General features: G+C 35.0%; 1 protein-coding gene across 4 annotated transcripts in view; it reads left to right on the top strand.

The window, feature by feature from the left end:
• Positions 1-14491, top strand: part of LOC149792115 (pyruvate dehydrogenase (acetyl-transferring) kinase isozyme 2, mitochondrial-like) — a 54256-nt gene that overhangs the window by 26374 nt on the left and 13391 nt on the right. For all 4 annotated transcript variants that reach the window (XM_089970638.1, XM_089970637.1, XM_089970634.1 and 1 more), the window contains 5 exons: positions 1060-1180; positions 2404-2490; positions 5838-5915; positions 7875-7951; positions 10523-10621. In XM_089970638.1, coding sequence (XP_089826764.1) covers positions 1060-1180; positions 2404-2490; positions 5838-5915; positions 7875-7951; positions 10523-10621 — 462 coding nt within the window. The remainder of the gene's footprint in view (positions 1-1059; positions 1181-2403; positions 2491-5837; positions 5916-7874; positions 7952-10522; positions 10622-14491) is intronic.

Below are 14491 nucleotides of genomic sequence, written 5' to 3'. Positions count from 1 at the left end.
GTATTATTAGGCACAGTCAGTTGAACAGTAAATAATGTCTGCTATATTAGCTGGAAATTGAAAGGGTATGAAATTGTACATGCGTTCAGCTTAATTTTTTGTATAAAAGTGACTCGTGATTATTGTAGGCCTGCTGCACTTAATTCTCGGGTTTTACATGTGTATGGTGTTTGCTTATGAACTCGATATTAATTTCCTATTTTTTATAAAAATATTTTACCATCATGGAAAAGCAAGCTTACAAATGAAAGTCATTCTCTGCACTTTGCGCAATGATTAGTATAGTAGTTTTCACTCGCTTCTTTCAATATTCACAAAAAATCTGAAGTAAAAGTTACATGCACGCTGAAAGTTTGTGTTGATTGTTAATCATTCTTGCTATAGTTGTTCAAACATATAGGCATACAAGCATTAATTATTGGAAATTTACAATGGATAAATGTACATGGAAATGCATATGAGAAAATTTTAGCAGTATGAAATTTATACTGACCATTCATAGACCCTGGAACGTAATGAACCATACACATGCTTCGTGTTTCTTAACCTGATTTTGCTGTTAATTTTTCCCATTGAATTCAGACACATAATGATGTGTGACAAAATTATTGAATAGTTTAAATATGTATGCAATTTTTGTAATGGAATTACATGTATTATGGATTAATTGCATGCCATGACAGTGTGATATCAGACTTCAGGTAAACGGTGTTAATACTCTGTGCATGCTGTATATTACACGCTGAATTCAGACACAATGATCTGAGACAGTATTATTGAATATTGTAAATCTGTGTTTTTCAGTGGAATTAAATGCATTATGGATGAACTGCATGTCACGAATGCACGATAGTAAACGGTGTTGATACCCTGTTCATCATTTACATTAGACTTGAATACACGTATGTGTATATATGCCAATGAGTTGTTCTCTGAAAAAAGTAAAATACTGTAAAACCCGCATTAATGCGAACCCGCTATTAATGTGATCCAATTTTTTGGACCCCAATTATCACGTTATAGCAGGGTTCCACTGTATGTACAAAATGTTTTTTCCAGGGTGTACTGGAGATGAAGGAGTCATTTGGGACGGATGGAAAACAGGAAAATCAAATTCAGTACTTCCTGGACCGATTTTATATCAACCGCATCAGCATTAGGATGTTGATCAACCAGCATGGTACAGCACAGAGACTTCCATACAGAAATATATGCTTTTGGACAGTTTGATTAAAATGGATGCATGAAATTAATTAATTCAATTGATAGTTGTTTTTTGAAGCTAAACAAACCAACCAATAACTGTTTTCATATAATCAGTAATCTGGAAAAGGCTATAATAATATATTACAGATCTGAGGGCCAACAAGTTTTCTGCTCACCTATTACATGTCAGAATTACCGTTAAGTTGTAGGTTGGGGAGGGGTGTGATGTTTTGGTTTCCTTTTTTTGGATTAAAGTGTGCTTTAATCTTCATTTATTCCATAAGCCTTTATTTGACAATGTCATGTATATTTAATTTGTATTGTAAGCTTGACCTTTATCCATAACTGAGGATAGAGTTCTGACATGTACCTGAGTTTTGTCTTGTTTTCAGTTAGGAATAAGTTTTACTGATATTAGAGGTAAAGTCTTGATTATGACCGTAGAAGGTTCTGGAACTTGTTTACAGTTTGGTGTAATTTTCCATGAAGATAATTGAATTTTTTTCCTCAGAAAATGCTATTGCAACATAGGTCAAGTGAGGATATACATAAAAGAAGTTTTTGTCACCAAAGTTGTATTCTTCTGCTAAATTCAGTCACTGGAATTACTTACTGTTGTGTTCGGATATAATTTGAGAGGAATCATTGATATAAAAATTATTTATTGGAATTACAAAGTGTTTTTTGACAAAACATGACTTTGGGATTATTGTGAATATATTCAATGACATTCTGGATTATATCATTGTGATGCACCAAGCCTGTTGACACATCAATTCATTCAAGACTGTTGGTACATCAGCAAATTCAATGTTGGAATTAATTCAGAATGCTTTATACTTTTGGAGTTGATTAGGATTATTTGGAATTTAATTTACAATACTAAATTCCTCTTAAATTTGTACTTTGTAACATTGAAAAATTTATTTGTTGATTTTAATAAGCTTGTTGGTTTTGCTTCTTTCTGCTTCTGAATTCAGGACCATAGAATCATAGCAATAGTAAATATGTATTTGAAACTAGACAGAGAACAAAAACACTTACTGGATGCCTACTTTGATAAACTCATCAAATAGTAAATTGGCCACCAGCAAACATGTCTGAACATTGATATTTGCTTAAGACTTTGCAGCTGGGGTGGGTTTAGATATATGTGTATTTATAAGAAGATTAGTGGTATTTTTATCTTTGTTTCAGCTCTGCTGTATGGGTCCCAGTTGGCAAATCATCCCCGCCATATTGGCTGTATAGACCCCAACTGTGATGTGGTAGAGGTTGCCAGAGGTCAGTAACAAACTACACAGCCATGAACTTAGATCTATATTGGCATTATAGACCATAATGTATGTGGTAGTGATAGCCAGACTTGGATTAAAAAATTAGATTAGTACTAAGGTCCATATTGGTTGTATAGACCCCAGCTTTTGTGTGGTAACCATGTTAGTAACAAATAACATTGCCTGGACTATATTGGATTGTATAAACCCCAACTGTGATGTGGATAGAGATAAGTCATGGATCAGTATAAAAAAAAAAGAAACTATATAGACTAGTATTTATGTCCATATGGGATGTATAGACCCCAGTTGTTATATGGTAGAGACAGCCAGAGGTCAGTTGCAAACTACATAGCCTGGTCCATATTGGATTGTATAAACCCCAACTGTGGTCTGGTAGAGGTAGCGGTTGGTCAGTAACAAACTCCATTGTCTGGTCTGTTTTGGATTGTATAAATCCCAACTGTGGTGTGGTAGAGGTACCCGTTGGTCAGTAACAAACTACAAAACCTAGAACTTAGATATTTGCTGTATAGACATCAAATTGATATTGAAGAGATATCCTGAAGTCAGTAACAAGCTATGTACTTAGGTCAATATTGGTTTTTTAGCCAGTGACCCACACCTGCCAAGCCTTATGATTTTTGCCATAAGTCTTAATGGAAATGACCCTTAAAATATGGACTAGAACAAAAGCACAAATTATGGAAATATGATTATTTGCAGTGAAATCTAGATACAGGTTTGTCAGTGTTTGATTCAGACCTGGGTTTCATATTAGATTCAGTGGTATTGTTAGTTGTGGACCAGACTAACTTTACCTTCAATACTTCAACTGCATGTATTTTGTGATGTGAAACATCTGCATGCACAAGCTGTTGCTTATTAGAATTTTTTATAGATCACATCCAGTAAAATTGTAATAGTCACTATAGAAGAATAAATGGAATCTTGCTGACAAAATGCAGGAAAAGCAACAGTTTATTGCACTTGATGTGTTGATTTGAGTAAGTCTCATGGCATGAAAGGTGATTGTCATCACCACATGAAATTAAAACTTTTGTTTAAGGATTACATAAAGTTGAGAGATGTCAAGAAACTATTGAGCTCCATAGGGTTTGGAACTGTAGTTTGTGAACCTGTATTGGAGGCAATCGAGCTCCAAACTTTATAGTCTTCCAATGTTTGCCATTACTGCATTGGTCTTGGATCACACTGGAACATTAAAGATATGTCTTTCAGCTCCCAATAGCAGTGCATGATATTTAGTTACACCTTACTGAAAACTGATCTAACATATGGTCAAAAATCAACTGCTTGGCAAGCTGAGAAGGTCTTGTAAGGGATAAGAAAACTGGAGGTCAGTAACAAAGTACATAGCCTGGTATTTAAGGCCTTATTAGTTGTAGCCCTCAACTATGATGTGGTAGAGGTGACCAGAGGTCAGTAACCAACTGTACATTCTAGTACTTACGTCTGTATTGGCTGTATAGAACCCGCTGTGATATGGTAGAGGTGTCCAGAGGTCAGGAACCAACTATACAGTGTAGTACTTAGGTCCATGTTGGCTGTATAGACCCCAGCTGTACTGTGATATGGTAGAGGTGTCCAGAGGTCAGTAAGAAACTACATAGTCTAGTACTTGGGTCCATACTGGGTATATGGACCCTAACTTGGATGTTATAGAGGTAGCCAGAGGTCAGTAACAAAGTACACTTAAGATCATATTGGTTATATAGACCCCAAACTATAGTATGAAGAGGTAGCCAGAGGTCAGTTAGATATTGCTGTAGACATTGCTTACTGGTAGGTCCATTTTGGTTTAATACTGTGATATGGTAGAGGTTGCCAGAGGTCAGTAATAAGCTACACAGCCTAGTGTTTATGTCCATATTGGCTGTATAGATCCCATCTGTGGTGAGGTAGAGGTCAGGAATAAACTACACAGCCTAGTGCTTATGTCCATATTGGCTGTATTGACCCCAACTGTGGTTCCCAGAGGTCAGTAACAAGCTACATAGCCTAGTGATTAGGTCCATATTGACTGTATAGAGCCCAACTGTGGTGTTGTAGAGGTTGCCAGAGGTCAATAACAAATTATACAGCCTAGTACTTAAGTTCATACTGAAGCTTTTATTGAAAATATTATCCCAGTTTAATTTTATATCTTCATTTTCCATAAGGATCCACTTAGTACATACCTTTAGAGATTTTGATAACAACAATCCAGGGAAGTAATTTTATTAATACCTATTTAATCATACAAGTATGACCTGACATTAAATACAGCTGATCGCGCCATATCCCTTTACCCCTCCCCCGCCCATTGGAACAACTTAATCGGTGTCTCCATGCTTTGTTACAAGTAGGGGGAAGTTTTTATATTGTTTGTGAATGTATCTCAGATTGATGAGTTGTTTTGAGACTAATATCTTTGGTTGTGTGTTATCAAAGTTGATGTTTTGCTGAGGTCTTGTTTTTACTATAATATCATAGGTTATGTTTTTTCTAAAGTTCATGTTTTGCTGAGTTTCTCAAGGACTGCTTAATTTGGAATGTTTTGAGACACTTTATATTTAAGGATTACTTGTTTTCAAAGACCTTGATGCACTTAATGTAACAAGTATTATAATTTAGGATTAATTATTGTCAATAATCTTGGGCTTGGCCAACATGAGTGTGTGACAAAGCTTGGCTAACATGAGTATGTGACAAAGCTTGGCTAACATGAGTATGTGACAAAGCTTGGCCAACATGAGTATGTGACAAAGCTTGGCCAACATGAGTATGTGACAAAGCTTGGCCAACATGAGTGTGTGACAAAGCTTGGCTAACATGAGTATGTGACAAAGCTTGGCCAACATGAGTATGTGACAAAGCTTGGCCAACATGAGTATGTGACAATGCTTGGCCAACATGAGTATGTGACAAAGCTTGACCAACATGAGTATGTGACAAAGCTTGGCCAACATGAGTATGTGACAAAGCTTGGCCAACATGAGTATGTGACAAAGTTTGGAAGAGAAGGTTCTTGTGGGTTGGTGTTCTTCCCATGGTTTTTCTGGGGTTTTCCTAAACCAGATATACTGACCCAATGTATAGCTTGTCATATGCAGAAAATTTAATTTAAGCTCAAAACAACTAAAATTTGTCAAAGACATTCATACGCTTTGGTTATTAAGTATCATATTTTAGCACTGCTAATTGTCAAAGACCTTTATTCACATCACATACCAGGAATTATGGCATTGAGTTATTGAAAAAATATTTTGAAAAAAACTTAAATTTTCATAGAGGGAAATTCAAAGATTTTTAGTCATTCATTTCTTTCAATAGTATATTTTCCAATTTCAGATGCTTTTGCCAATGCAAGGTTTTTGTGTGAACAGTATTACCTCTCTGCACCTGATCTCAAAATTGAATGCTTTAATGGTAAGTGTATCATTGTTCATTTTTAATTGACACATGATAATTGAATTGTATTTTTATGAAGGATCATTTTTCACTAATTTTATTACCAGAAATAATTTCCATGGATATAGTGATCAAACTTGAGTTCTCTTGGAAAGTTTTGGAGTAGACAAAAAAATCTTTAAACTTTAGTCAGTAAAAAAGTATATGCTTTAAACAAAGATTACTTCTGAGTACTTTTCATGGGCAAGAAAAATGTTTAAGTAACAAAACCACAATTGCAGATGTTCATTTAAGTCTTAAGTAGTGTCACAGAATGTAATAATGTGAGATAAATGAATCCTATATGGCTTTCTAACATGTGAATACTGTCATGCATGTATAGGAATTTGAGATGTATACTACCAACATGGACTTGCTGTTTCACATCTATAGGAATCTAAGATAAATGCATCCAACATGATTTTATAACATGGGCTAGCTGTGTCACATATATAGGAATGCAAGATACAAGCATCAACATGGTTTTACAAAATGGGCTAGCTGTGACACCTATATAGGAGTGTAAGATACATGCATCCAACATGGTCACACTGTCACACATATATAGGAACGTGATACATATGTATCCTGTATGGCTTTCTCACATGTGCAATCTGTGTCAAACATATATAGGAATGTGATAGACAATGATACTGTGTGACTTTCTTGCATGTGCAGACTGTGTTGTATATAAGAATGACATAGTGTTGCCTATAAGTTTTGTGTTCAGATTAATTTTATGGTCAAATGTTATGCCATTTGTAGGAAGAGACTTACATCAATATCCCGATATAGAAAGTTACACATTTAAGCATTATGGTTTAAACTTTCTATGAATATAGGAACAAAAAGTGTTTCAAAGATGGTTTGAAAATATACATGCTTTTTTTTATCAGATGCACATTTTCTCATCCGTATCTTAACTTTTTAGTATGAGATACATAAACCAAAATTGATGGGAATCGGTAAAAATACTGCCATATCATCATGACTGTGACCAAAGTAATTACTGATTTGATGTGAAAAAGACTGACACATCATAACTATGCAACTCAAATTAACTATTGCTTAGATGTGATAAAAGATGGACATGACATGACCATGGGGACCAGGAAGGGGGAGTGGTCTGAGCTGCTCACTGTTACAGATTACTCTCACATAACCCCTCTGTCCACATGAGTTTGAATCATGGCTCTTGTGAGTATCATCAAATAAACTGGCCACCATGTATAGCCAATAATATGCTGAAAAATGTCAATAAACCCCTCAAAAACCAAACCAAACCATTATGACCATCTGACCAAATCAGTTGTTGATTAGATATGAAAATAGACTGAAACATCATGACTGTGTGACCAGAATAATTGTTGATTTGAAATAAAAAAGACTGAAACGTCACAACTGTGTGATCAATTTAATTGTTGATTAGATATGAAAAAACATTGACACACCATGACTGTGTAACCAAAATAATTGTTGATTTGATATGAAAAAAGACTGAACTGCTCAGGTGGCCTAAGTGGTTAGAGCATCCAGCTTGGATGAGAGAGGTCACATGTTTGAATCCAGGCAGAATCTTACCAAAGACATATAATTGTATAGCAGCTGCCTCACTTGGTGCTCAGCAATAAGAGGCTAGTGTTAGGACTGGTCTGTCTGATGTCAGAATAATGTGACTGATTAGATTATGTTACATGTCTGCAGCATGATGCCTCATTGTTATTATGCCAGACCACACTGATTGTTTCCAACACTAGTACCAAATATTATGCCAGGCCACATTGCATGCAGATCACTCCGCCACTAGAATATATTGAATTTGTATTGAGTGTAAGATATTTAAAGTTGGCCAGGTCAGGTAATTATGAAATGCTTATTTTTCCTTCTACTTTTGATGGAAATTCATTAATCAGTGATCTGTTTTTTTTCCTTCCACAGCAAAGGAGGAAGGACTTCCAGTTCAAATAGTGTATGTCCCATCTCATCTCTACCACATGCTCTTTGAGCTTTTTAAGGTGGGTGAAAATTTGTAAAAGATGCATGAAATTCCGTTGTATACATACCTTAAATATTGATTTATTTGTGATTTATGATATCAGATTACAAACCAACTTTAGATTTTGTCATTCCAAAAGATGATCTGAAATAATACAGTATACCTTTTATTTGTAACAATCAAATGATTCTGCAACTCAAAACTTAGAATATAGAGGTTATGCTCACTATATTGTAGGTAAGGTCTCAGAAATCAGCAATTGATAGAGACTACAAGCAGTATAGATATAACGGCTATGCTCACTATATTGTATGTAAGGTCTCAGAAATTAGCAATTGATAGAGACTACGAGTAGCATAGATATGGAGGTTTCGCTCACTATTGATATAATGTGTAAGGTCTCAGAAATCAGCAATTGATAGAGACTACAAGCAGCATAGATATGGGGGTTTCGCTCAGTAATGATAATATGTCAGATCTCACACAATAGCAATAGACAGAAATTTCAGACAGCTTAGACATGGAAGTTTCACTCACTATTGATTTGATAGATCTCACACAGTAGCAGTTGTTATATTTTAAACAACATATAGATAAACAGTGAAAGACCACCATATCGTGATTTTCAGGGTCCACATAGTGTGATCCTGCTACGTACTGTGCCATGCAAAATAGTTAACTGAAGGAAATGATGCATACTTATCCGATAGGCTCAACAAAAAAAGGTGGGGTGGGGTAATAGGAATCGGTGCAAAACTATGTGCTTCATTGACACAGTTAACATCTTAAATAATGCATATTAAATGAGAAAGCAGAGATTGCATATATAATATTTTACTTTATTCATTGACCCATGCATCTTTACATGTACATGATGTACATGGTATGATTATAATTAAAGTATCAACACATGTACTCACAAACCAATCGTATTGCGTGAGTAATTATGGGCTACTGCATTTGTATGGGAAAATGATTCTGTTGCATTGGTATGAGTGAATCCATAATAATTTCATCAGTAATTGTGGGCTACTGCATTTGTACAGGAAAATGATTTTGTTGCATTGGTATGAGTGAATACATATTAATTCCATCAGTAATTGTGGGCTACTGCATTTGTACAGGAAAATGATTTTGTTGCATTGGTATGAGTGAATACATATTAATTCCATAAAAAATATGCACAGATATGTATAATATTTAGTCATTTTGTCATTCTGTATCTCAATTAAATGTACACACAAAAAAATAAAATTACTTAAGGAAACATGAAGCACATAAATGGTTCTATATGTCTGCATGTACTGCAGTGTGTTATTTTTATATGCCCATAAAGATACAGTGATAAGACTTTTTTATTCAGAAATGCAACGCATCTTGCCAGATTGTTGTGTAAACATCTTGTTGATTTTGGCACAAAACTTTGCAGTAGAAGTTATTACAAAATTAAGGAGCAGCACCGACACTGAATTCATGTTATAAGAAGGCGTGTTATAGCAGTGTTTCGCTATACAGATTTCACTCACAGTTGATATGATATGTCTTGCACTGTAGTAATTGACTGAAATATCTTGAAGTACATAACTTTGGTTTTGGACAGGCAGGTTGCTCATTCTGTTGATGTGATAGATCTCATTAATAATTGAGATATCTTGAATCGTGCCTTTGATAACACAGGGAGATGGTTTCAGTCACGATTGATACAACAGATCTCATATAATATTAATTGACTGAGAAGCATGTCTTTGGTAACATAGTAAGAAGTTTCACTCACTTTTGATGTGAAAGTCCTCACACACTTGTAACTAACATAGATATTAGTCATGATGTTTTGGTAACGGAGATTTCACCAACTATTGATATGTCACACACAGTAGTGATTAGCTGTGTGCTTAGATCCTATTTTAATTTCCACCAATACAATATCCTGAGAACTGAATGAAAGTAACATTGATGGCAACATTTTCTCCATTGTGCATGTTGCAAATGCAAACAGCTTCACCTTGCACTCTCTGAGAAGTTCATAATATCATAAATTGCCTTTTAAGGATTACATGAAATTGAGAGATATTAAGAAGTCATTGAGCTCCTCTGTAGGATTTGGAATGGCAGTTTGTGAAACTATACTGTAGGTAATTAGGTTCAAGTAATCTTTACAAACTTTTGAGTTTTATGTGATGTTTAACCTGGCCGCATCAGTCTTGAGTCACACTTCTGGACTTTTAAATGCATATTTTCTATCTTGGCAATTTCAGTATATCATATTTTGTTACACTTTACTGGAAACTGGTGCAACTTATGGTTGCCTTACTGAGATGGTCTTGTTAGGGTTGCCATACTGAGAGGGTCTTGTTCGGGTTGCCTTACTGAGAGGGTCTTGTTAGGGTTGCTTTACTTAGAGGGTCTTGTTAGGATTGCCTTACTGAGAGGGTCTTGTTAGGGTTGGCAAGTCTGGAGATGTCCCACTCGCTATGGATACAATATTAATTGACAGATAACCTTGTATCATGTCTTGGGTAATTTAGGCAAAGATTTCCCTCACTGATCATATGATAGGTCAAACACAATCTTTATTGATAAATAATTTCAGAATGCCATGAGAGCAGTTGTGGAGAGTAACCTGAAAGCTAGTGATTTACCCCCACTGAAGCTCTTGATTTGTAAAGGGGAAGAGGACCTAACTATCAAGGTATTCACACACACACACACACACACACACGCTTGATCCATTTGTCAGTGAAATTGTAATGATGATTTATTTGTGATTGCTACTGTTGACATTAAAACTAGTATTTTTAAATTCTTGTAATTGTTCTATTCTAATGTGGCTAGAACATCTTGACAAATTGTATATAGGTTTGTGAACTGAAAGTTGTGTTTTAGATCTGATCCAGTAAAACATACTCAGGACCCAGGGAATTATCAGTATGGAGTAGTCATCCATTGATGTAATTGATAATTTTGTTTACCATTTTCATATGAACTCTTGGAGTAGTCAGATTGCCATGTTGAACTATTGGAGTAGCCAGATTGCCATGTTGAACTCTTGGAGTAGTCAGATTGTCATGTAGACAAATACTTTTAAAACAAAGCTTTATCTTGGTACTGTGTTATTTGAATAGGAACAGCCCTTACAGCTTGCATTCATGGAGAAATAAATGCCTTATCTGTACTGTATAATGTAGAAATGGAACAGTCCTTTCAGCATTTAGTCATGGAGAGATAAGTACCTTATCTATTATGTAGATGTAGAAATGGAACAGTCCTTTAGTCATGGAGAGATAAGTACCTTATCTATTATGTAGATGTAGAAATGGAACAGTCCTTTAGTCATGGAGAGATAAGTACCTTCTCTGTACTGTAGAATGGAACAGCCCTTACATCTTGCATTCATGGAGAAATAAATGCCTTATCATGGTACTATATATGTAGAAATGGAAGTCTTTACAGCTTTTTGTCATGAAGAGATAAGTGCATTATCATGGTACTATATATATAGAAATGGAACAGTCCTTACAGCTTATAGTGTTCCGACTCTATGATCTTAAAATAAGGAACAAAAAAAGAGCAAAACCATTGAGTTTTCGATAACTGAAATATATACATTTATTTCCCCAAAATGAAAAGTGAAAAAATTGAAAATAACTTACTGTATGGTGAATAAAATCCTAAATGTTCTGTCAATTCCAATAACTTCGAGTACTCTGAATGAGTTCCAATGGTATTCTGAACGAGTTCTAAAGGTACTCTGAATGAATTCCAAAGGTACTCTGAATGAATTCCAAAGGTATTCAGAATGAGTTCCAAAGATACTCTGAATGAGTTCCAGAAGTATTCTGAATGAGTTCCAAAGGTACTCTGAATGAGTTCCAATTGTATTCTGAATGAGTTCCAAAGATACTCTGAATGAGTTCCAATTGTATTCTGAACAAGTTCCAAAGGTACTCTGAGTGAGTTCCAAAGGTATTCTAAATGAGTTCAAAAGGTACTCTGAACGAGTTCCAAAAGTATTCTGAATGAGTTCCAAAAGTATTCTGAATGAGTTCCAAAGGTACTCTGAATGAGTTCCAATTGTATTCTGAACAAGTTCCAAAGGTACTCTGAGTGAGTTCCAAAGGTATTCTAAATGAGTTCAAAAGGTACTCTGAACGAGTTCCAAAAGTATTCTGAATGAGTTCTAAAGGTACTTGGAATGAATTCCAAAGGTACTCTGAATGAGTTCCAAAGATATTCTGAATGAATTCCAAAGGTGCTCTGAATGAGTTCTAAAGGTACTCTGAATGAGTTCAGATGTATTCTGAATGAATTCCAAAGGTAGTCTGAATGAGTTCCAAAGGTACTCTGAATGAGTTCTAAAGGTAGTCTGAATGAATTCCAAAGGTAGTCTGAATGAGTTCTAAAGGTACTCTGAATGAATTCCAAAGGTACTCTGAATGAGTTCCAGATGTATTCTGAATGAATTCCAAAGGTAGTCTGAATGAGTTCCAAAGGTAGTCTGAATGAGTTCTAAAGGTACTCTGAATGAATTCCAAAGGTAGTCTGAATGAATTCCAAAGGTAGTCTGAATGAATTCCAAAGGTAGTCTGAATGAGTTCCAAAGGTAGTCTGAATGAGTTCCAAAGGTAGTCTGAATGCTAATAATGTACTTATATGTCAGTAGTACAGAAGAAATCATATTGATATAATCCCAGAATGTCTTTCATTGAATTCATGTTAATTCCAATATCGCTATAAATCCAAATGTCTTTGATTGTTTCACAGTAATTCTGTACAGCTATTACTCCAATCAATCTGGAGTAATTTGAGCATTCTAATTCAGGCAGATGTTTATATTAAATGAGTTCATCTCAGTATAGCTTCCTAGTCTAATAGTACTACTAAGAATTCTATAAGTAATTTCAAAGATGCTACCAGGCTGTGGGATCATGTAGCAAAAATTCATTAATCATGCAACTTCTCAAAACCATGTGGGGAAAGGTAATGCAGATTTTGGTTCCTACAATCTGTTGTACTCAGTGCATGTGTCTTTTTATTATTATTATTGTTTCGTTGTTATTAAAGACAAAAATTAAAAAATAACGGTTTGTCTAATTAAGTTTTAGTCATCCATTTTGCTGTTGATCTTAATCAAGCTGTATTAAGGTAGATTTAGTGTTTAGGTACAATCATCAAGATCTGATGTAGTTTTTTGCAGAAACTATGAGGGGTTCCGATTATATTGTCTTCTAGAGGAGTATAACAAATTTATCCATTGGTCAGTCCTAACAGACTTATAGAGTATAACAAACTTATCCATTGGTCAGTCTTAACAGACTTGTATAGAGTGTAACAAACTTATCCATTGGTTAGCCCAAACAGACTTGTCTAGAGTGTAACAAACTTATCCATTGGTCAGTCCTAACTGACTTGTATAGAGTGTAACAAACTTATCCATTGGTCAGTCCTAACTGACTTGTATAGAGTGTAACAAACTTATCCATTTTCAGCCCTAACAAACTTGTGTAGAGTGTAACAAACTGCGAGTTGTATGAATGTTGAAATGGAAGACAACTTTATGGTAATATTGTCTTCTACAGTCGATACTATAGAACAAGAGCAAAGTTCTCATGTTCTGATACGAACTGAAGACATTGCACAAACCAGTGATACAAAAATAAAACTTCATCTACAGCTTGTATAACCATAGGCTGTGAAAAAATTAGAAAAGGAACCAAAATTTCAAGACATGGTTAATTTCCTACAAATGGTCCATGAATGAACCAAAAAAGGAGGGATGCTATGTGTTGTATTTTGTTTGTTTGATTCACTAATGAAAATGGTTGCACTTGTTAACGTGTGTTCATCAAAAGCTGCAACCATGGCATGTATCTTTGCAACAAATGTGATCCTATAATAGAAATATAAGAACAGCACGATTGAGTTGTTTGAATATCATGAAGGCCAGTATCCTAATGTGTTAAAGTGGCCATAATTGCAGTGGTTTTCCTGTTACAAACAATCAATTATTAGGAGGACATAGTTCACAAAACAGAAGTGACACAGCTCTTAAAATCAGAAACAGGGATTCAGCTGATGGCTGTTCAGATACAAGGGACTTGTGTAGAACAAGGGACTTAAGTAAACCATTTCTTGTTTTCAGAAGCTTTGAAAAAACAGAAGAATATTTTCCAGTGCAGCAAACTAAATTTGGTATGCAGATACTTTGCATATTTCTTGTCAAGGAAGTGATATATAGTCATTAAATGCTGTCTTAAATTAGACATGCATATACCTTATAATAATGTTGTAACTCATCAGCTCCCATTAAGCATTGACTCCCCTGATTCTCCCCATCTGGAGTTAGGTGTGAGGGACCTCCCCCTCTTAAGAAAATTCCTGGCAGCATCTCTATAATTCTATTACCTAGATTACCAATGATTATTTCAAAATCACTCTATCAGGAACTAGGTCATCTTTGCCTCTCACAGTAGAACTCGTGTCCTTGCTGGATCATGTGATTTTCGCTTATACGAAAGTTTGATGAACTTTGAAACCCATAAATGAAACGATTTATGCACTA

This window comes from Sinohyriopsis cumingii, chromosome 9 (assembly GCF_028554795.1).
Source record: "Sinohyriopsis cumingii isolate HCF-2022 chromosome 9, ASM2855479v2, whole genome shotgun sequence".
Taxonomy (NCBI): domain Eukaryota; kingdom Metazoa; phylum Mollusca; class Bivalvia; order Unionida; family Unionidae; genus Sinohyriopsis; species Sinohyriopsis cumingii.
The sequence above is the reverse complement of the archived record's forward strand: the minus strand, read 5'-3'. Positions and strand labels throughout refer to the sequence as shown.